Below are 23,073 nucleotides of genomic sequence, written 5' to 3'. Positions count from 1 at the left end.
CTCTACACAGTCTAGAACCCTTTCTAACAGATTCAACAAAATAGCCCAGTACTGAATAGGCATGAGAACCAAAGTGCCTTGGCCCTGCAGGTCAGGATTGAAATATATTGTGTTGGTTGGGGAGAGGAACAGAGTGTATGGGGAAACTTACATTGCCCGTGTCCATGATATACATGTTCTGTGGACAAACAAACATTAAAAAACAACAACCCCAAACTCTTGAATAGATATTTCTAGACATGGTTGATTGGGGGGCCAAATCACACTCCGAACATCAAGAAAACCAAGACGTATTTTAACACAGTTTAGTTTACTGTGCTCTTCACAACAATCATGTGATTTAACAACTTTAAGAGAGAGACACGGAGTTAGAAATACATGCACAGTGAAATTGTATAAGTAAGACTTTACTCAACAAAGTAAAAAATAGATGAGCCAAATCCTTCATTCCACGTTGAAGTCAGAGATTTGCATGAATAAAGACTGCAGGATTTGAGAAAACCTACACAGATAGATGATAGATGATAAACAATAAAACTATATTTTAAAAGTTAAATTATTTGATGAATAATTGCACACTGCTGCATGTAATCTAATAAAAACCAATGAACAGTCCTAATTTTTTCTGTTTGTCTGTAAAATCCCTACTCTAATCACATGCCTTGCATTTGGATCCTGGTGAGAAAATGCCCTGAGTCAAACTGCTACTATAGAAAGAACATATCTGTTGTTAACAGAGTGTAACACCACCACCAAGTATATTCAAAGCTTAAAGATTAAATATTACAAGTGAATAGCCATATCTTGTGAACTGCTGAGCACTCAACTCTCATGAACTTCTGTGGGAGACAACAGCTCAGCACCTTAAAGGATCAGACCTATAATCAATTTATTCATATATCTATTCAAAATAAAGAAGCAAACATAACACCAAGTAACTAATACAAAATTAGTAGCAGCTAGTGGAAGGCACAGCACCTTAATGAAGTTGGTATTTATTGATGTGACCGCCAATGCAAAATTTACTGAAACTGAATGAGTTAACAAATATAAAGAATGGAATCAGTACTGATTTTGGAACAGAAAGCAGCTTCACATAAGTGTAACCAAGCACCATAAATCAATAAACACAGTACATGCTGTGAAAGTTCAACAAAACCAGAGTGGAACAATAATACAGAAGTGTAGATTACAGGAAAGGTAATAGTTATTCAGGAATTATCTGATTGGGATGATCTCAATAATTGTGAATTGAAATAAACAAACCAAATTATTTGCTGGGGTAACTAAAATTTAGTAAATGGAGTTATGCTAGCAGAAGAAAGTGTAACTCACCATGTGTAGTAACAGTAGTTCTTCAATATGTGTCATCTTATGGGTGCTCTACTGCAGGTGCACATGCACTTTTGAGAAGAGATTTTAGGTAGCAGTGCTTGTTCAGTACACACACGAACCCTACACAACCCCATGCGCCACACCAAGGCTATTTTGAGCTGCATGGGCAAACCACCCCCAGCTGCTTCTCTACTGCAAAGTTCCATAGCAGAAACTCCATAGCAGAGGGGAAGGAGGGCAGGTAGTGAGCACCCATAGGGACACACATCTCAAAGAACTACAGTTACTGCACTTCTCCTTCTTTGAGTAGTGTCCTCCTGGGTACTCCACTTCAGGTGACTACTGAGCAACACCCTCTAGCAGAATGGGAATAGACTTTGGAATAGAGTCCAAAAGTGAAGATAGTATAGTACAGCCAAACACAGCATCTGAAGCTGAGTATGAGTTACTGCCCAATGCTTAGAAAAAGTGCATATGGAGGTCCAAGTTGCAGCTCTACAGAGCTCAGTAATGAGGACATTAAGAAAGGCTGCTGAAGCAGAAAGAGATCTAGTACTTTAGGAGGAGGTTGGAGACCATTAGAATGATAACAAAAGATAAGGCAACCAGATATTCATCCAGAGAGTTTTTGATTGGAAACTGGGGATTCCTTGGACCTGTCAGCAACAGACAAACAATGTGGGAGATTTTCTAAATGTTTCAGTCCTGTCCAGGTAAAAAGCTAATGTCCTCTTGACAAGATGTATAGTCTGGTTAATGTGGAAGTCAGATGACACATTTGGTAAGAATCTGGGGTGTGCTGATAGCGTAACCTTGTCCTTGAAGAATACTGTGAATGGGGGGATATTCCATCAGAACCCTGATCACTCCAATTCTTTGAGTAGAAGTAATGGCTACCAGGAAGGCTATTTTAAATTGATAAATTAAGTAGAGAATAGCTCACCATTGGCTCAAAATGAGGTCTTGTAAGGCATCTAAGCACGAAGTTAAGGTCCCAGATGTAGCATGTTCAAATTCCCAAAGCCCTTGAGAAATCTCACCATCACTGGATGTGTGAACACTGAAAAGTGTTCTACTGGAATGGAAGGTTGTAATGGCTGCCAAATGTAACCTAATAGAGTTCAAAGACAATCCAGTCTTTTTCAATTCTAAAATGTAATCTAGGATACCTAACAGTGACAAGGATGCAGGTGAAAAATGCCTTAGCCCACACCAGTGGCTGAATCCATTTATATAGATAAGTATTATGAGTAGACTGCTTTCTACTACATAACAATACTTACTTCACTTCCTCAGAACAGGTTGTTTCTAATCCTGCAAACCATCAACAAGCCATGAACTCTGAAGCTGGGGTGAAGAATTTGACCAGCATTCTGAGAAAGAAGCTAAAGGACAGTTTGGAGGGTGATTAGTTGACAAACTGCCAACTGGATGAGGTAAGGAAACCATGTTTGTATCGGCCATGTCAGACCCACCAGTATAAGTCTTCATCTTGTATTTCCTTATCTTTATCAACATCTTTGATAACAGAGGTGCTGGAGGAATGCATACAACAGACCCAACGTCTAATGAAAGAGAAGGGCATCTCCCAGGGAGAGACAACCCAGTCCCTGTCTTGAGTAGGACTGGCAACATTTCCTGTTCTTAGCAGTGGCAATGAGGTCTACCTGTAGAACACCCCAGCACTGAGAAACATTTGCTGAGGGTGTATGCAGTTGTGGAAGATGTGCTGCCAAGATGTGGGTTTGATTGCATACACCACAATACAAAAGTCTCACTGCTTTGACACAGAGGGAGGGTGACCTTGCTCCCACTTGCAGGTTGATTCATGTCATATTGTCCATCATCTTTGCATATTTTCCCATGATCAATGGCATAAAATGGAGGCAGGCATAATTGATTGTCCTGACTTCCAATAAATTGATGTGTAGAATGGTGTCATGAGGGCGTGTGTGTGGGCCAAACGGACACTGCTATCTAAAATCTCCGATTAGAGGCACAGAGGCGCAGATACACCTAAAGTGGAGCACCCATAGGGATGCTACTTGAAGAAGAACTTTCGGTTTAGTGGCATTACTAGTATGTAAAGAACCTGCAGCTTCATTGGTACCGACTCGGCAACCAGTGGTGCATCAATGTAGATGTCTCCATTGGCAACTTAAGTTTCTTTGAAGCAGATTCCCATCCTGGGGAACCTGAACTCTTTTTCTGAGAGTCCTTCTGAGAGGATTCTTGAGTTTTCCTTTTAAAAGATCTGGGAGAGTGCTGCGCTCGATTTGCATGGAGACCGGTGTGCACTTTTGGGGGATGTGTGATTCCCCAAGGCAACAGGCACACCTGGAGTGCCCATTGCTCACTGGAATAGCCTCTGGCAAGAAAGGAAATGTTTAAATCCCAGAGCTGGGCATACCCGACTAGTGAAGGGAAGCAATGGAAAGAACAATGGTCCTTACAAACTATTTTTTAAACTATCTAGTACTAACAACTACTAACTATTACTATATCTAACTCAAGTAAGTAAACTATGCAAAGAAATAAGTTGAGGTAAGCTCAGCTCTGGCACTGCTGAGGCTCTGTCTCAGGTCAAGGTCATGGAAAAAGAACTGAGGGCAGTTTGCCTGCACAGCTCTACAAAGCCTCGGTGTGGTGAGTGAAGGTGTGAGATACACACGTATGAGCTGAATGGGCACTCCTACGTAAAATCTCCACTCAAAGGTCAATGGGGCGCACACACATCTTAAGTTGAGAACCCAGTTCTCCACAATAGCTCATTCCTCACCAATGAAGAATAAGAAAAGTAATTATTATAGGTCCAATCCTGCATCTCAGTTGTAGTACTCACATACTCCCAACTCCTATTGAATCAATGGAAGTTCTGCATGCTGAAGGTTTGAAGGCTTGAGCCATCTGACCTCAGTTTCTGAATGTAAGAGGCTCCTTTCTGGAAATGGGATTTTGAGACAAAGCATCATGTAGTGTGCTCTTCTTTATATGACAGGTTTCAGAGTAACAGCCATGTTAGTCTGTATTCGCAAAAAGAAAAGGAGTACTTGTGGCACCTTAGAGACTAACCAATTTATTTGAGCATAAGCTTTCGTGAGCTACAGCTCACTTCATCGGATGCATACTGTGGAAAGTGTAGAAGATCTTTTTATATACACACAAAGCATGAAAAAATACCTCCTCCCACCCCACTCTCCTGCTGGTAATAGCTTATCTAAAGTGATCACTCTCCTTACAATGTGTATGATAATCAAGTTGGGCCATTTCCAGCACAAATCCAGGTTTTCTCACCACCCCGCCCCCCAAACCCACTCTCCTGCTGGTAATAGCTTATCTAAAGTGATCACTCTCCTTACAATGTGTATGATAATCAAGGTGGGCCATTTCCAGCACAAATCCAGGGTTTAACAAGAACGTCTTGCGGGGGGGGGGGGGGGGGGTTAGAAAAAACAAGGGGAAATAGGCTTGAATAGAGACTGGGAATGGCTAAGTCATTATGCAAGGTAACCTAAGTTAATTGTATCCAATTTGCAAATGAATTCCAATTCAACAGTTTCTTGCTGGAGTCTGGATTTGAGGTTTTTTTGTTGTGAGATAGCGACCTTCATGTCTCTGATTGCGTGACCAGAGAGATTGAAGTGTTCTCCGACTGGTTTATGAATGTTATAATTCTTGACATCTGATTTGTGTCCATTTATTCTTTTACATAGAGACTGTCCAGTTTGACCAATGTACATGGCAGAGGGGCATTGCTGGCACATGATGGCATATATCACATTGGTGGATGTGCAGGTGAACGAGCCTCTGATGGTGTGGCTGATGTTATTAGGACCTGTGATGGTGTCCCCTGAATAGATATGTGGGCACAGTTGGCAACGGGCTTTGTTGCAAGGATAGGTTCCTGGGTTAGTGGTTCTGTTGTGTGGTATGTGGTTGCTGGTGAGTATTTGCTTCAGGTTGGGGGGCTGTCTGTAGGCAAGGACTGGCCTGTCTCCCAAGATTTGAGAGAGTGTTGGGTCGTCCTTCAGGATAGGTTGTAGATCCTTAATAATGTGTTGGAGGGGTTTTAGTTGGGGGCTGAAGGTGACGGCTAGTGGCGTTCTGTTATTTTCTTTGTTAGGCCTGTCCTGTAGTAGGTGACTTCTGGGAACTCTTCTGGCTCTATCAATCTGTTTCTTCACTTCAGCAGGTGGGTATTGTAGTTGTAAGAATGCTTGATAGAGATCTTGTAGGTGTTTGTCTCTGTCTGAGGGGTTGGAGCAAATGCAGTTGTATCGCAGAGCTTGGCTGTAGACGATGGATCGTGTGGTGTGGTCAGGGTGAAAGCTGGATTACAGATTTTCCCATTCCCTGAATTTAAAGGCACATTTCTACTTTAGTAATTGTTATTTAATGTAGCTCAAACCAGAAAGATACAATAACAGTACTTTCTAGAAAGGTAGTAGAAGTTTCCCTCTACTTCAAGGAACTCTATCAAGGATGTTAAGCCTTAAAATTGCAGGAAGTTTTCCATATTGTAAGCCTTGTCTTAGAGAGCAGTTTTACTTTGGAAAGAGAGACTATAAAATAGCATCATGAGATTCCATGTTTGTTGTCATGAATAATGGTGGGGACGTTGAGGATTTAGAAGTGGGTAGGGGAGTTGGAGACCCTGGAGAGTTATGTCAAAGAAGAGAAAATGGAATTTGATAAACATTAAGGAAGACACAGAGGATGGTGAGATTCAGCAGGGAACGTCTATTGTTAAGTGGCAAAATTGGTTTTGAAAAAAAATGACAACGTCCTGTGCAGAAGAGTCTGCAGGGTTTGGATGCGTAAGAATCCTATCAATGCAAAGCAAAACCAAGACAACTCCTAAAAATGAGGAAATCAATGTATTCAGACTTTCACCAATAATGCTGCTTAATAAAAATAAATTATAATAATAATAGCAGCATAACACAATAGTATGGGGCAGGAATGGGGGTAGTGGAAATGAGGGAAAGAAAATGTTGTGGTTAAGATTGGAAAAAGTGGTATGAGAAGCAAATGTAAGAGACAAGTGGAGCTGAAAGTAAAGGCCATGGTGTCACCAGGGAACAAATCTAGGGAGGAAGAGAGGTATCTGAGGGCAACAGAAAAAAAAAATCAAAGGCTGACAGGGTAATGAAATAAGTGACAGTGAAGAGAATGTGTGATGCTGCAGACAGCAAATGGAGATCAGCGTGTTAATTTTGAGACAGAATATGATAAAAATAGTTTGGAAAATACCAGATTTACAGAATAACTAAAATGGTGAAAGGGAAAGTTAGTTCTAAGTTGGACAACATATTAACAATCTTCAGAGAGAGGTTTGGGCCCTCTAAGGTATGTAGAATTTATGAATTATTTTCCATATCCATCACTTCTTTTTGGCAATCTGGTGATATGCTTAACTTCAGTATCCTTCAAGAGCTACTGACGAAATGGGAAATACTATAGTTGCAAATCCATTCTTCTCAAAAAGTTTACAATCTAAACTGAGCATGACATGAGAAAATCCTGGGAGCGATCACAGAGGCAAGGATGTTGGTAGAAGGAACTCAAAGAGCCCTATAAATGTTATAGGTTTACTTAAGTAATATGCCTGTTAGTTACTGTTTTTTGTTAAATTTAAAAGGAAAGCATTGGTTGAAAGATTGTGGAAAAAAGAGAGGGTGGCTATGAGCATCTGAAGGAGAAGAGAGGTTGGATGGCATATAAATTCAGGGAGAATATTGTAGACACTGAATAGCAGCATGGGGGAAAAGTCAATTATAATCCATCATGATACATAGATGATATCATGATAAAGGGCAGGCCATCCTGGATGATCTGTTTTAGAGAGCTTTACCAACCATAGATTTACAAAGACTCCGAGTTCAAAATGGCCTAAAATATGCACCCGTTTGCATAGGCCTTGTGATAATGCCGCAAATTTGTAAATATGAAAAAAGACTCAAAGTATATTTTTTCTGAAATGTTTAATACACATTTTCAATATGGTTAAAACATATATATATTTTTACAAAACATTTTTAGTCAATGACTAATTCCAACTGAAAGCTAATACCATAAGTAAATAGGATACAACTTTCAAAAATGCCATTTGATCTCCTTTTCATGTGCTAAAGAATGTATGGTCAAATTCTGTGTCTGGTTGTGTACAACACAGCTCCTATTAATTGCAATAGAAGTCCTATGTACACATACAAATCCAAAACATGACGCTTACTTCAGTTTTAATTGAAAATTACTCCTTTTTTCTATGTCAATTAAATAAACCTTTTAAAATGACCCCTTGTTAATAAATATTCCTAATTTATTATGTGACGATCCTTTTAAAATAGCACTTCTTTAAAAAGCTGTCCGTAAATATGCAATTGTCAAAACTTCCCATTAGTGAAAAGTAATCTAAATATAAACAAAAGTTTTCAAAATATATGACTTTACAATATTAGAATTTTCTCCCTTCTGACAGAAAGAGTGTCTGCAATCCTCTGCGAACATTAAACAGCTCCTCTTCATGCTATGGTAGAACAGTATCACATTTATTATACACTTTAAAACAAACTTTTTAAAACTATCACAGAATTCAGGCAGATATTGCAACATTAGAATGGTCTTTTTCCTTCTCGTGCCAATATTAATTCTATTAAAACACAAATGAGGCACTACATAAGCATAAAACTAAAAGAGTATATACATATATATCACTTTTTATGTATTAAAAATTAAGCATTGTTTTAATGATATTATTTATTATAATTTCCTTTTTGCTTCAAATGACAGCGTACTAGAAATTGCATCTTGAAAGGAACTTTTTAAAAAGTGAATGTGCAGATAATTATGTTCTTTTAGGAAAACATACAAAAACAAATTGAGACAAAATAACTTTATTTACCATTTCTTTAAGAAGCTTCTCTTGAAGCCCTTTCATGTCTTCTTTCATTAGATGCATCTATAAAAATTGACAACATATGTCATATACATACGTTTTCTTTTCACAATTGACAATACATTTTAATGAAGACAATTATGCCCTCAAATTAAATGTAAAATCAGATTGTACTAATGCTCAGTCTTCCCATCATTCAAAATAAGGCTGTCCAGGAAACTGGTGGGAAATATTAATCTTTTTAGGGCAGAACCAACTAAGTACTATGGCATCTACTCCAAGTTCTGACATTAGCATCAACTTGGGTGCCACAAGTATGCAAACATGAAATTTTACATCTTCTCTCTATTGCACTCAGACAATTTTTCCCCTCAGATTGGCTGAGACAGGGGTTTAGGAATTGATCCTGCAAGGAGCAGGCATTTATGCAACAAAGTACTTAAGCAACTACTTAATTTTAAATATGTAAGTAGTTCCACTTACTTCAATGGGATTACATACATGAGTAAAGATAAGCTCATGCTTAAGAGTTTTCAAGATCAGGGCCCTAGATATGACAGAATTGGTTGAGACTCAATCTACATATAGCAAAGATGTTGGATAAAGGGAAACATCTAGAGATCCTCCTTGATTGAGGAAGCATAGCGGCCCTTTGTCAAAGGAGTTAACAACTTAAAGGTAACTGTGGATCTTTCATTATTTCGGAGACCTTGTGTGACCTTTGTAGCCACAAGTGACATTTTTTCATCTGTTTGTGAGTACCCATTTCTCTCTGATATGGACATTGTCGTTTATGATTTTCATATTAGATTATTGTAATGGTCTCTATACAGACTTCAAGATTAGCCCCACTCAGGAGATACACCTAGTGCACAATGCAGTGTCCTGTTCACTGAGCAGTGCTGGTTACAAGGAACATATTATACCAGTACTCCAAAGACTGCAACTACTTCCTGCTCACTCACTCCCTGGTGAAATTCAAGATATTAATAATATTCCCCAAAGAACTACAAGTTTGGGTGCCTGAAAGATAGCACTTAAGCTAGAGATGCTTGATGTTTTCTTAATTGCGAGGCAGGAAAAAACTTGAGGAAGAGAGAAAAACTGAGAGGACAGTTGCCATACTGCTTGTTTCTAATTGGCTCTTTCCTGCATAACTGAAACACTGGTGAGTAAAGCTGCAGAATATAATATAAACTATGCTGCATGGCCATGAAATTTCTGCCATGATTATCAAATCAGGTGTTCATCTCTTCTAAAAGGGAAATATTAAGTCCTTAACGTTGCACAAGTTATGGTCAAATTAAGGAAAAACGTTATTAAAAAGTATCTAGAGGATATTAGTATAATGCTGGCGGTAAAGACTTGGCCTATAAAGAAGTAATCAGGTGACATAATGTAAGAAATAAAAACAAAACTAAAGAGAACAAATGTCATACCTCAGAAGTAAAAATATTTTCCTCATAGTTAACACTGTGGGAGATGTGCTTTTCAAATGAAGTTTTAAGAATCTGAATCCTAACAACAAAAATGCAAATTAATGATCTTTGCCATATATGAAAATACCACAAAGATCTTGAATAGGGCAATTCAATTTTTAGTCTAACATACTATTGAAAAACATTGATGACCATTATTATCCGTATTAATGTAATATTCCACTAGACTCTGGCAGAAATTTATGTGGATAACAACATTATTTATTAATGTTTTCATATACAGTGCTTTTCATCCATAGATTTCAATATGTTTTACATACAGATGATGAAACGAAGGTGTAGAGCATTAAGTTACTTGGCTCAAAGTCATATATTGAGTCAACTGCAGAGAAATGAATGGAATCCAGGTCTCATAACAACATTAACAAACCCCACTAACCTCCGCTGTTCATTTTTCTTGCATGCACTAAACGTAAGTGCATGTTTTTTCCAAAAGTTCTAAAAAGAAATAAAATAATTAACTGAACCAGTAAGAAGTTAATCCACGGAATGTAGGACTTTTTAAAAAAAAATAGGTTTCAGAGTAGCAGCCATGTTAGTCTGTATCCGCAAAAAGAAAAGGAGCACTTGTGGCTCCTTAGAGACTAACAAATTTATCCGATGAAATGGGCTGTAGCTCACGAAAGCTTATGCTCAAATAAATTTGTTAGTCTCTAAGGTGCCACAAGTACTCCGTTTCTTTTTTTAAAAAGATAGGTTTCTCTTGTTCCCAAATAACCTATAATGACAGATTAAGAACAGAATGATTAGGCATTCTACAAGAGTCCATCATATCCTCAGGTGTTTTAAAAAATTAAAGGCTCAGTGGGGCAGGATCAAACTGTAAAGCACTCACCTTTAACTCAACCAGCAATTTCAGCCCATATTTCCCAAAATCTATTGTGAATGGCTGTTTCCCCTACTGGCAAACAGAAAGCCCAAGACACTTTGATCAGACAATCCAAACAGGGTTCAATGTGGTTAAAATTAGACTAAATTTGTTCTAATGCGTGATTTACGTTTTATTTTAAGCTCTTTCCAGAGTAAAAACCTAGTGTACTAATCCACTGTCTTCACCTTAATATTAATATTCTTATTGTTAATTTTACATTAAAGCCAGCAGCAGACTCACCAAAGTCCAAGGTGAGCCATTTGGATACTAAATTGAAGTTTCCATCTGAGTTAACTAAGGCCTATGGAGGCTAGGAGTCTTATTTAGAATACACAATAAATCAATTTCAAAGGCTGGATTTGTTTGCCTGAAACATCCTAACCACTTAGTAGTTTCTCTGAAAATAAAAATAAAGCCAAATGCCAGGAAGATGGTAAATTTTTGACTTTACGCAAAATGTGTAGCTCTTTTTTTATAGCAAGTTACAAAACACATCTTCTCAGAGCCAGTAGTAATGGTCCACAGATAAATGCCATACTAAAAAAAGAGAAAAATCCAATATTTTTAGAAAACAGATTTTTTCCATTAAATAATTTAAATACAAACCAATAATTCTTTCTCCATATTTTTCAAAGATTGGGAATCTTTTTCAAAACTCTCAAGCTCCTCTGCGATGGTGAAATGAAATTTGTCCAGTTGCTTTATCCTACCAAAACAGAAATAAACTAAAAATAAAAAAGCATTTATGTCATTCAAATTAAGTTTTTGAATAAGTATTCTGCTACAGACCTGCATTCATGCAACTGACAATTCATTGTTGTCAAATGCTGCTGAGCTGTTTTCAAGGATTGCTTGGTAAAGTGGTCCATTCTTCTTGAGCGGCTCTAGAAAGATAATTGTTTAATTGACTGAGAAAAGAATGATAAAATACTGTATTATAAAACATAACCACAGTAGTTACTTATAAAAGATCACAGGTTACAGTGGACAAAAGTCAACATTAACCCTCAGATCAGGGACATTCCTTTTGCTTTCCCTTGAAAATCCACCAAAATATAGTTGAATTATGCACAGCTACAGACTAGGGACCGAATGGCTAGGCAGCAGTTCTGCGGAAAAGGACCTAGGAGTTACAGTGGATGAGAAGCTGGATATGAGTCAGCAGTGTGCCCTTGTTGCCAAGAAGGCCAATGGCATTTTGGGATGTATAAGTAGGGGCATAGCGAGCAGATCGAGGGACGTGATCGTTCCCCTCTATTCGACATTGGTGAGGCCTCATCTGGATTACTGTGTCCAGTTTTGGGCCCCACACTACAAGAAGGACATGGATAAATTGGAGAGAGTCCAGCGAAGGGCAACAAAAATGATTAGGGGTCTGGAACACATGACTTATGAGGAGAGGCTGAGGGAACTGGGACTGTTTAGTCTGCAGAAGAGAAGAATGAGGGGGGGATTTGATAGCTGCTTTCAACTACCTGAGAGGTGGTTCCAGAGAGGATGGTTCTAGACTATTCTCAGTGGTAGAAGAGGACAGGACAAGGAGTAATGGTCTCAAGTTGCAGTGGGGGAGGTTTAGGTTGGATATTAGGAAAAACTTTTTCACTAGGAGGGTGGTGAAACACTGGAATGCGTTACCTAGGGAGGTGGTAGAATCTCCTTCCTTGGAAGTTTTTAAGGTCAGGCTTGAAAAAGCCTTGGCTGGGATGATTTGATTGGGGATTGGTCCTGCTTTGAGCAGGGGGTTGGACTAGATGACCTCCTGAGGTCCCTTCCAACCCTGATATTCTATGATTCTATAAGTCTCTGAAAAAATCACTGTTTGCATATACTTACTAGAAGTTAGTTAGAGATGGATAGCAAAATTCTACAAGCATCCTGTCTTCACTGAGCATGCTCCACCTCCAGAGAGCTCACTGAGCATGCTGTAGCCTAGACTGAACAGGTCTTTTTTTCTGTTTGTTCATGTCAGGGGCTGCTGCGTACCAGACTTGAGAGCAGGGAGACTACCTCTCCTGTGCTCTCAGCGTTCCCCTGCAGTGCCCAAGTGAGTGGAAAAGGAGGAAGTAGCAGAACTTGAATGCAGAGAAGGCGCTACAGGGCAGGAGAAGGTTGGAATTGGAGAAGGAGAAAGGAGGACAGGCTGGGAAGGGACAAGAGCAGAGAGGGACAGACACATGGGACACAAGCTGCAGGAAGACATACTAGAGGACACAGGGACAAAAGGGTCTAACCACTGGAACATACCCCCTCTACAACCCAGAATGGAAGTCAGGATTCAGTCTTAACATTCCTCTGTTGTCAGCAAACACTGTGAAACTCACTGGCAAAGTGTCTCTCATTTCCCTCAAGTAACTACCAACTACTCCATAACTCACAGAGGTCTTTGCTGTGGATTTAATGGTTCCAAATCTGTTGATGGACCCATATGTAGGGTAAACACAGTTCTGCATAATGGAATTTGTTTTATCTTTTTGTGTTTTTGAAAACTAGCAAATTACATCGAAAAAAATCACTATGTAACTTGAACAATGTTTTATCGAAGTCAAGTCATGCCAGAATTGAGATTTCCTGACCAACCCTAATTTGTCTGTCCTATGCGTATATATTATGATTATAGTCTTTATTACATGATCACATACAATTTTTTCCACAGGACCCATGCTTCATTCAATGCACAGGATGAACAGAACTCAGGCAGTGAAACAAGGTTGTTGTCTATATGGACAACTATCCATCAATCTCCCTTCAGCATATTGGGGATAACAACATTACCTCAGCCAGGTATGTTGTGAAGATAAATGCATAAATGTTTCTGAGGCACTCAGATGCAACAGTGATGAGTGCCCCCCCCCGCCCCCCAAAAAAAAAGAAGAAGAAAAAAACAGATCCTGAGGAAATTAATAATTCTGTATGCTGGGCAGGGTTTGACTGGTATGTAGTAAATGTAACATGGGGCCACCACCGAAGGATAAAAAGAAATACTGAAGAATTGCCTCAATCCTTGAGCAGAGTCCGACCTGTGCACTGAATGAGGCAGAGGTCCTGAGGAATGATCACGTAATTAAAAGAATGCATCATAATGCATATGCAAAAAGGGTGTCATATAAAGGTTGCGCAGACAACCTTTATTCTGGAATTAGTTACTAACTTCTCAGTCTTTGACATGGCAACCTTATATGAGAATGAATGAATGAATGAAAGAAACACAGTATTTTTTCTGCACACACATATATAGCTTACCTGAATTTTCCTAGTAAATTCCTTATGGAGCTTCTGACCTATCCCTACACTTGAACAACCAGGGTCCCAGACCTCTCCATCCAAAACAGACAACTCATTTACAGACACAGTAGATATGCTCTCGGACACTGAAAATTTGTAAAAGATCATATGTAACGTTAGAGAATTAGGAACATACTAATGTATCATCTGTGCAGTATAAGTTATTTCAGTTCTGAGGCCTGGGTTTATAAATCCCAAGACTAGGGCTCATGTCAACTTCAATTGCATCCAGTTTAATTTCAGAAATTAAACTTTTCACCTTCTTCTATACTATTCCTATACTATTACTATACATTGATTTTCAAATGTGCAGAGATTTCCCAGCAATATAGACTGAATAGGCTGAACGGGAACAATATGGGGCTGACTGTGCCACCCTTACTCAAGTTAGTGGGGACTTACTCAGGGGAGTCGTTTCAGTGACTTAGTGGGACTATTCCCCCTAAGTAAGTGCTCCGCAGGCTGAGTAAGAGTCATACAATCTGACCCCTTGCATATAATTTTGGTATAAAAACAGGGTAAGTCCGTTGAGGAAAGCGTAATGTAATCCTTATTGGGTTAGTGTAATGTAATATGTATACTAACCCCTTTCCGGCTTTAACAGATTTCATTTGTATATGGTTGATTTGTTTCTTTCTAATTTTTTTTAAACATGTCAAATGTTTTGCATGAGACATTTATCAGGGATTTGAAATCTATAATTGTTAAATATAGTATACTATCTAGAAATTCGGTAAAAAGCCTATTATCCACCCAGTCACTAAAACATCTCCAGAGATTTATCAAGTACACATGTATTACACACATACTCTCTCTCCCTTACCTCTTCAGTTTACAGGGGCAACACCACTCTAAATACATAAATGACATTATATCAGAGCTTTAAAAAGTTGAGCATGAAAAAAGCAGGCCAATATTAGACCTTTTGAAAATCTGCCCCAAAACATTGCACACACAAATTTGGCATGTCATTGCATACTTAATGTTTGAAAATTAGGACTCAAATGGGTAGATCTCTCAGAAGGTAAAATGTTATGTCTAAAGGAGATATCCTGAAGTCCTTACGCAGGCTATGACCCAACCATACCTTGAATTTGCATACCATCCTTACTACTAAAGGATTTCAAAATGCTTAAAAAATTTAAACATATACCAATACAAAGATAAAACAGACATTGTTATTTCCACCAAAGAGATTGCAACGACTTCTTGAATGAAATTTAGCTACTATTATATCGCACACAACAATTTAACATATAGCAATTTAGTAAAGAAAGTGATGACAGACGATTTCTTACCAGTTATTTCGTTTGTTGCAGCCCACTTCTTCCCTTTTCTGGAAAATGAATGAGTCCTTGCACACTGCGTTATGGATTTCCCTAGCAGGAAGCAAGGACACAACAAATTCTATGAGCCAGCCGAGGTTTAAAAGTGCCCTCCCCAAGTCTAAGACTTCTTTGCCTTCACTCTTATTGCAAGCATTGAATCCATGCTTCAGCTAACTCCCCTAATTTCGCTTCTTCTTCTTCAGGTCTGATGAAAGATGGTAAGGAGGAGGAAAGAAGAAAAGACAAGAAAAAGCAAGAAAGGAGAACAAGCAGAAAAAAAGGACAGAGGAGCTAGAGGGTCATCCAGCTCTAGTTCCCAGAATTCAGGACTTTCAGTTGTGTGTCTCTACAGCCCTTTGGGGTGGGAGTGAGACCTATTGGGAATGAGGTCTTCTACGAGAGTATCTTATGTCCATGGGCTTGACCCCTAAGTATTCTCAAAGTTAACTCCTCTTCTTCTAGGAGCCCTAGGTGAAGCTCATGATCAGCCCTGCTGTCCCAGGCCACCAGTTTCACTGTTGTACTGCTGAGCATGATGGGACCTTTCATCTTCTACTACATGTTTCTCCTTCCAGTCAGTGCTCCTCTCCCTATCCCCAGCGAGTCTCAGGCCAAGGAACCGGTTGAGGGAAGTACATATCAGAGTAGGGGGCACTCGTTTATCTGATATACCTGCAGTGACTCCAAATTATTTGCCTCCTTACTTCCTAATAGATAGAGACATAACAGTCTATGGAGAATGTATTCCTGTTTCAGTAAGAGAAAGAAGTGATCTCAGACAACCCCTTATCCAACTGGTAAACTATTGCAAATTTAGGTAGGCAAAATATAAATATTCAGATTCCAATTTGGAGAGAATACTGGGATGCATCTCTTGTGAAACATGCAGTTAGCTCTTTACTGACCATAAGTGATCAAACTTCTGTTTGTTTATTCATCTGAATGATAAGAAGTCGATTGCTGTGTTTCTTGAACATTTATGTTATTAGTTAAGGAAAGAAAATTTTCCACAACATTCTGTATCAACGTCTTAGAGAAGAGCAGGTAATTCTCTTTTCTTAAATGTCTGCAATAAAAATGGAGCTTATTAAGAGGTCCTAAAGTAGGGTGACCAGATAGCAAGTATGAAAAATCAGGACAAGGGGTGGTGGGTAGCAGGCGCCTATTTAAGAAAAAGCTCCAAATATCAGGACTGTTCATATAAAATCGGAACATCTGGTCACCCTATCCTAAGGGTTTTAATTAGAATTCCAATATTATTGTTCATAGTTAATACTTCAAGCAGTTTTCTGGTTTACATTTATTGTATGACTATAGCTCCAGCTAACCTTTATACACAGTATCATCATCTGCTTTAAATAATTTTCTAGGGAGCAGCTTTGTTTTTCTCTCTTCTTCTTCCTTCCTCATTTCTGCTTCATCAGAATCACTTTCTGCATCATTGTGGTACATTCGTTTGAGATTCACTTGTACTGTAGGACCTTTAAAGTATGACAAACATATTTAATTTCAGAGCTATAGAGAAATCAATGAATGTTGCATTTGCAAGAGGACTTGTGCACAGCCCTGACTGTTTGGTGCATGTCAATATAAGGGGCTGCTGCCCCAATCACCTTCAGTGTCCTTAGGCCATATACCATGCAAGGACTCCACTGAAGCAGAAAAGGATGGATGATACGATTAGTGTGGGTCTGCTGACATAATATACTTACAGAACATCTGGTAAAATAAATATGCTTCCTTTTTCCACTGGGAATTGCTTCTGCAGATCCCTTACTCCTGAAAGACTCATGGGCAGAAAAACCCTCTGGAGAAAAGTTGGGTACTTAATTAAATCAAGATGAAGGGACTATTCTTACAAAAAGCACTTAATTTGGCTCCTAAATTAAGTGTGGCAATGGGGCTCCAAGGGATGTAATAGCCTCCATGGCCCTTGCAGAATTGTGGATCCATAGCTATAACCACGCATCTCTATCGAACCACATTCTCCAAACAGGCCAATTTAGCGTCTTACCTGTAAATTTGTCCTCTCACATACCCAGTCTAGCAATCCTGGGAGTGCTAAAAAGTTCCACTTACCATTATTTTCATGAAGGCAGACCTCTAGAGGCTTTTTCGAGTTAAATTCTCAGTTTATATAGGCAGGGGTGCCTAAACAGACTCCCAATTGATGCTTCTAAGCTTAAGTGAAAAACATTCACATCTAACAGTAGCTTCCTATCAATAACAACAAAGATTAACACTAACTTTAGGAACAGAATAAACTGAGTATATATGAAAAGACAAATATACTGGTAAAAAATACTAAATTAAGTTTATAGGAGTTCCATTTCCACGTGTAGGGCTTGAAGAATCAGGCCATATTTTTGTATCTTAGACATGCTTTTCATTAACTATTTACAGATATTCAAAGAAAGTGCTTTTTCATAAGAGACACTTACATACCAGATTCATGTATAGTGCCACAGGGATCTTCACACCATGACTGTTCTCTGCTTCCACTAGAAGTGCATAATTGAGATGGAGGTACAGATTCCTAAAAAAAAATATAAAAAAATTATATATTAACCTTGAGGACAATGAACCAATTTAGATAGTCTTCATCATAAATGAACATTTACGTGTTTATTTAAAAACTAGAAATATAAATATCAAAATACTAAGGTACAGTTACAGCAAACAAATCAGTCTGCACATACTAGTTTTGTCAAAGTATTTTGGTTTGGTGGCAAAATTTTTAATAATTATTAATTCTCCAGGACTTCTATTAATAGCCTAAGGCTAAAAGTAGAAGAAACTACCTAATTTTATTTTGTAAGTTTCTGTATGCAGAAGTGACAAGTCATTTTTTTCTTGAAATTTTTTTTCCATTTTAAAAAAATTCAAGGCAAAAGCAAAGATATGTTTTGTGTTCTTTGTTAAAATACAAATTATCAGTGCTATTGCTGGGATGAGAGATTATTTCCTTACAGTCATAACACAGGCAAAGTCTGAATTAAGATAGTTTCTAACAATGACATCCAAGACAACAATGTTTTTATACTAAACTGAAATATGCAGGCAATATTACAAGAAAACGTTTGAAAACAATGTTAAAAATGTAAAGCAATAAACATACATTTTCCCCTAATGCCACCAATTGTAAAATAAACAAACATACAACGCTGCAGCTTTTCAAATGGGATAGATGGTCTGTATCATACCTCTCCTCTGTTTTTCATATTTTTAGTGAGATTTTTCAGTTCTGTGTCAATGGAGAGTTTGTCTGAAAGGTAATTTGTAACATTCACTGCCTCACTAATATCACATATTTCCACCTCAGGTTCAGTAACCTCTATGTCTTTTCCACTCAAGACAGCTTTGTCCATAGTTACTGGAGTCAGACTAGGCTACACAAAAGAAAATAATAAAACTATTGTTAAAAATGGATATTCAAATGTACTAATTTTATAGCCCTTGTGTACTCTGTAGCTGAATACTGTGCATTGGTATGGACCAGAAGTAGCCATACTTGACTTGTTGATGTCCAACTAAACACTGCAATGTGGTGCATCACTGGAACCCTCACATTGACCCCAACACCTTGGCTGCCAGTGCTGTTGCACATTGCTCCCCCGTACGTTTGCTGTGATGCCACAACCCTTTGGGAATTCCAGCGGATCATGGAAAATGAATATCTTCCCTACACCAGGACCTTAACAACATCCCTTGAAGTGGTGTAAGCCCTTTTGGACCCATGCATTTAACCTTCAACAATGCAACTTCAACCCTGATGAAGCATGGAAAGCTGAATGGAGTTCACAAGAAGTCACAAACACCTCATGAAAGACCCGATGCAGAAGATCCCTGGCTTCAATCTCCCACGAAGCTCATGGACAACCCTAAACTGTATCCACACAAACCATGGCAGATGCGGATACTTGTTGTACAAATGGAAAATTAAAGACTCTCCAGTGTGTGACTGGTCACCCAGAACAGACCGTGGAACAACTCAATGCCCGGTTCACAGATACAAAGGAGGCATCACAGCAATACACTCTGCTACTCCAGATGCAATTATCTGGCTTAACCATCTAAATGTAAAATTATAGTTGTTGCTCTACATTTACATCAGTCATATCATAAGAAGAAGATTTTATCAGTTTATAGAAAATCTAAACAGAAGTTTAAAAAAAAAATCTCAGCACATACCAGGATGCATAATTAAAATAAAAGTGACTGTAAACATGTTCATAATCCTATGAAAGTGTAAGATAAAGATGAACTAGTTGTCTTTACTTTTCTAATAATTAAGGGACAGATCATAACCTAACTGTCTACAAATGAAGAGGACAGAGATCCAAGAAGTCAGAGACTCAGACTTGAGGTGGGGACATAGAAGAAGAAAGTGTATACTCTGTGATATTCCCATCTCCCCATCTTAACACCCCTCTCAGAGAGTGTACTCCAGGGACTGAAATCTATGACAAGGGAACACTTTCCACAGAGTTCACCCCTTCAACCATGCAGGAATCCTCTGACTGAGTTAATGCTGACCTAAGCTCTTCTGAAAATCCCACCATAAGTGATTTAGAAACACAGGTGTCATTGAAAGTCATTGGGATTTGTGTTTCTAAGTCAGCATTTTTGAAAATTCCACCTATAGTCTATTAATTTAAATGTGTTCCCCTTCATGATCTGAAATCTCTAAAGCAGGACTTGGAGAAAGTGGCTAGTGTGGGGTACCCCTGGAAACATGGAACTCTGAGCTTTGCTGCCATGAGGATGAGAGGACAGCCAAGAAGTGGGAGGCAGTTTGAAGGCACTTTAAGATAGTCCTGGCCTCCACCGATCTAACATCTACATGGAATTTAATGGATTCATGAGTTATGTGGGCCCAACCTACTGCCAAGTAAACAGGACTTCCAAAAGCTGCATGAGTGAAAATGTAGAGTTGTCATGCTCCCACATGAGTATAATACATACTTGTGAGAATCTAGACTGAGCAATTTGGAATGTGTTTGTGGGTTAGGGAAAACCTCAAATTCATGTCCCCAGCTGGAGATACAGAAAAGTATACATACAGGAGGATATTTTCATTGGCACCTCTCTGCTGAAATGGACATGTGCAACTGAATGATAACTCTGATTAATACAAATATATAAATACATTGTGCTGGAAGATATTCAGTTTTATTTCTCTTGGGGAAATCAGTGTTTGTTTCTTCTGACCAATGAATAAACAGAGATGTGAGGGAGAAGAAAGGATGGTCTGGTGGGTAAGACACTGGCCAGGGTCTCAGGAGTTCTGAGTGCAGGTCCCAACTCTGCCACAGACTTCCTGTGTGACCTTGAGCAACTCACTTAATTTCTTGCTGCCTCAGTTCCTCATCTGTAAAATGGGAATAATATTTCTTTTCTCCCATCCTTTGTCTCGTCTATTTAGAAGGCAAATTTCTTTGAAGTTGGGGCTATTTCTTACTATGTATACATAAAGCAGCTAAAAGAAGGGGGCTGGCCCCAATCTTGGTTGGGACCTCTTAGCAATATTACTTTTTGCATTGTTGTAAATTTTGATATATACTGTAGTTAATGCCTCCCATGATTATTACACTAGTATTCCTGATTACAACAGCCTATTTCACTACTTGATTTTCTTGATTATGCATCTGTCCTAATCATGACACCAAGTAAAAAAGAGACAATACAACAAATCTTAAAGTTAAATACTTGAACTGCATAAATATAAAATAATATAAATTATATTTATCATATCTGTGCTTTAATGTTCCATCTTTTAAACCTCTTTTTGGATACTTCTGTTTTGAAAAAGAGCATGGAATTTTGCACTTACAAAAGCACCTGGTTGAATACAATTTAAACACCTTCTACAGGCCTGATTTTTTGTTAGAATGGTCTACTAATTCTATTCCTATTAAACAGAAGTAATTCTCATTTACTATAAATAGACATCAGTTCCCCCGAAAACACCCAAATGAAGAAACTGTTCCAATTAATTAATGAATACTGTATACTTTACTTAAGATAATGCAGACGTTGATAGAATTGTAAAGAGTAACTTTAAATTCTTACCAAAGAAAGTGGACTTAAAACTGGTGATAAACTTTCATTTCCAAATACCAACTTTCTGACATTTTCAGGGGATTGCTTTGGATGTATACTTTGATTATTCTTTTTTGTTGTATAAAGCTTGTTAGCTGAAATTCCTTTCACAATGCTTAAGGATTCTCTCTTTTCTGGTGTTGAGTCCTGAAGATAGGATGATGTTGATCTTTTCAAGGAAACATGTTCCTGGGTAAATGCTTCCTCTGGTACTTTTTCAGCACCTAGTAAGTATAAACACTTAATTGAGGATATTAGGCCATAACACCTTCTTTTTCTTTTATACCTCGTATCACAAGTCTTCTCTGTGTACAGAACTTCCACTGATGTCATTGTGACTTCCATGGAAGGATGGACACAAAGTCATGTTGCGGGTTTTCAAGGGGTTGTCTTGCATGTCTTTGAGCATCTGCAACTCCAGTTATCTTGAACAGGAGTTGTGGGTGCTCAATGGTCCAGATTTAACCTAAGAACTATAATACTGTTTAGAAAATACAGTCCATAGTGTTAGAAAAAAAACAGAATTGCAAACTGAATGGACTGGGATTTCCCCATGAAAATCCTATCCTTTAATAAGACGTACTTCATATTAAAAACTGCCTTTGAAACTGAATAAGCAGTCAAGTAAAATACATACTGGAACTTCCTTGTTGACCGTATAAAGAAAAAACATGTATTTGCCCATGACCATAAAATATTTGGGTTTTGTAATAAAATGCTATACCTTTCATATGGAACAGCTGGATATTTAGAAATATATTTTCATATCACAACTGAGTTACTCACATGCAAGTGCTTTGTCCTTAAAGTCTACACAACAAGAAATAAATTGCTTTTACTTAGCATTGCTCATCATTATAGTATATTTTAATAGCAAGTAAATTACCAACTGTTCTTTTCACTGATATATTGTATTTCTATTACACTCTGGTATGAAATATCAACCATAATATCTATCAGGTTTCAGAGTGGTAGCTGCGTTAGTCTGTATCAGCAAAAATAACGAGGAGTCCATTGTTATATATCTATAACAATGATGACAGCACACCTATGTATTTTCTGCATTTTAACATATAATGTTGTACATTAATTGGATGTAAAGAGGATATAGTATATATATTTTAAAGCAATTATTTGGAATGAATTGATATTAGAGAGAGACATTAATTAATTCATATCCAAAACTGGAGCTGACAACTTTAAAAATGAAAATACAAAATAATACACACATCTCATCGTCTCAACAGATGCTGGGCTTTCAGGTGAGGCTACTGGTGACATTTCTAATTTTCTCTGTTTCATAGGATCTTTTGATTTAGTAAACATTTTCTGTTGATTTCTTGATATTCCCTTTTTTGGCTCTGTAGAAACATTGTTCTGTAGTTCCTTGTGTTGATTCACAGCTTTGTTTTGGCCATTTTTGTGTTCTTGCTAGAGGTACACAAATCTACATAAGCATTACATTTAAACACACTAAATATTACACACGTGTATATATAGATAAGTATATAGTACAATATATCTAAAGTTTCTCCTTTAGTTCTAAGGACCAGATTTATAAAGGTATTTAGGTGCCTAAAGATCCAGATAGGCACCTAATGGGATTTTCAAACACGCCTAGGTGTCTTCAACTCCCATGGACTTCACTGGGATTTGAGCATATTTGTCATGTTGCAGAAATTGTTTAATCCAGTATATAAATTTTACTTGAGGTAATATTAAAATTATTAAAAAAAATGAAATCTCTTTTAGTTTGTC

At 38.0% G+C, this 23,073-nt stretch overlaps 1 protein-coding gene across 1 annotated transcript in view; it reads right to left on the bottom strand.

The window, feature by feature from the left end:
* Window positions 1-7,348: 7,348 nt before the first annotated feature.
* The window catches only part of SYCP2 (synaptonemal complex protein 2), a 66,127-nt gene continuing 50,402 nt past the window's right edge, over window positions 7,349-23,073 (bottom strand). Inside the window, exons 32-44 of the mRNA XM_043527293.1 lie at window positions 22,545-22,746; window positions 21,286-21,539; window positions 18,417-18,602; window positions 17,659-17,749; window positions 16,542-16,694; window positions 15,184-15,264; window positions 13,844-13,971; window positions 11,393-11,487; window positions 11,210-11,309; window positions 10,112-10,170; window positions 9,673-9,751; window positions 8,240-8,296; window positions 7,349-7,864 (exon numbers count right to left, since the gene is read on the bottom strand). Of these exons, the coding sequence (XP_043383228.1) occupies window positions 7,793-7,864; window positions 8,240-8,296; window positions 9,673-9,751; window positions 10,112-10,170; window positions 11,210-11,309; window positions 11,393-11,487; window positions 13,844-13,971; window positions 15,184-15,264; window positions 16,542-16,694; window positions 17,659-17,749; window positions 18,417-18,602; window positions 21,286-21,539; window positions 22,545-22,746 (1,557 nt within the window). The 3' untranslated portion in view covers window positions 7,349-7,792. The remainder of the gene's footprint in view (window positions 7,865-8,239; window positions 8,297-9,672; window positions 9,752-10,111; window positions 10,171-11,209; window positions 11,310-11,392; window positions 11,488-13,843; window positions 13,972-15,183; window positions 15,265-16,541; window positions 16,695-17,658; window positions 17,750-18,416; window positions 18,603-21,285; window positions 21,540-22,544; window positions 22,747-23,073) is intronic.

Source organism: Chelonia mydas, chromosome 13, assembly GCF_015237465.2.
Source record: "Chelonia mydas isolate rCheMyd1 chromosome 13, rCheMyd1.pri.v2, whole genome shotgun sequence".
Taxonomy (NCBI): Eukaryota; Metazoa; Chordata; order Testudines; family Cheloniidae; genus Chelonia; species Chelonia mydas.
The sequence above is the reverse complement of the archived record's forward strand: the minus strand, read 5'-3'. Positions and strand labels throughout refer to the sequence as shown.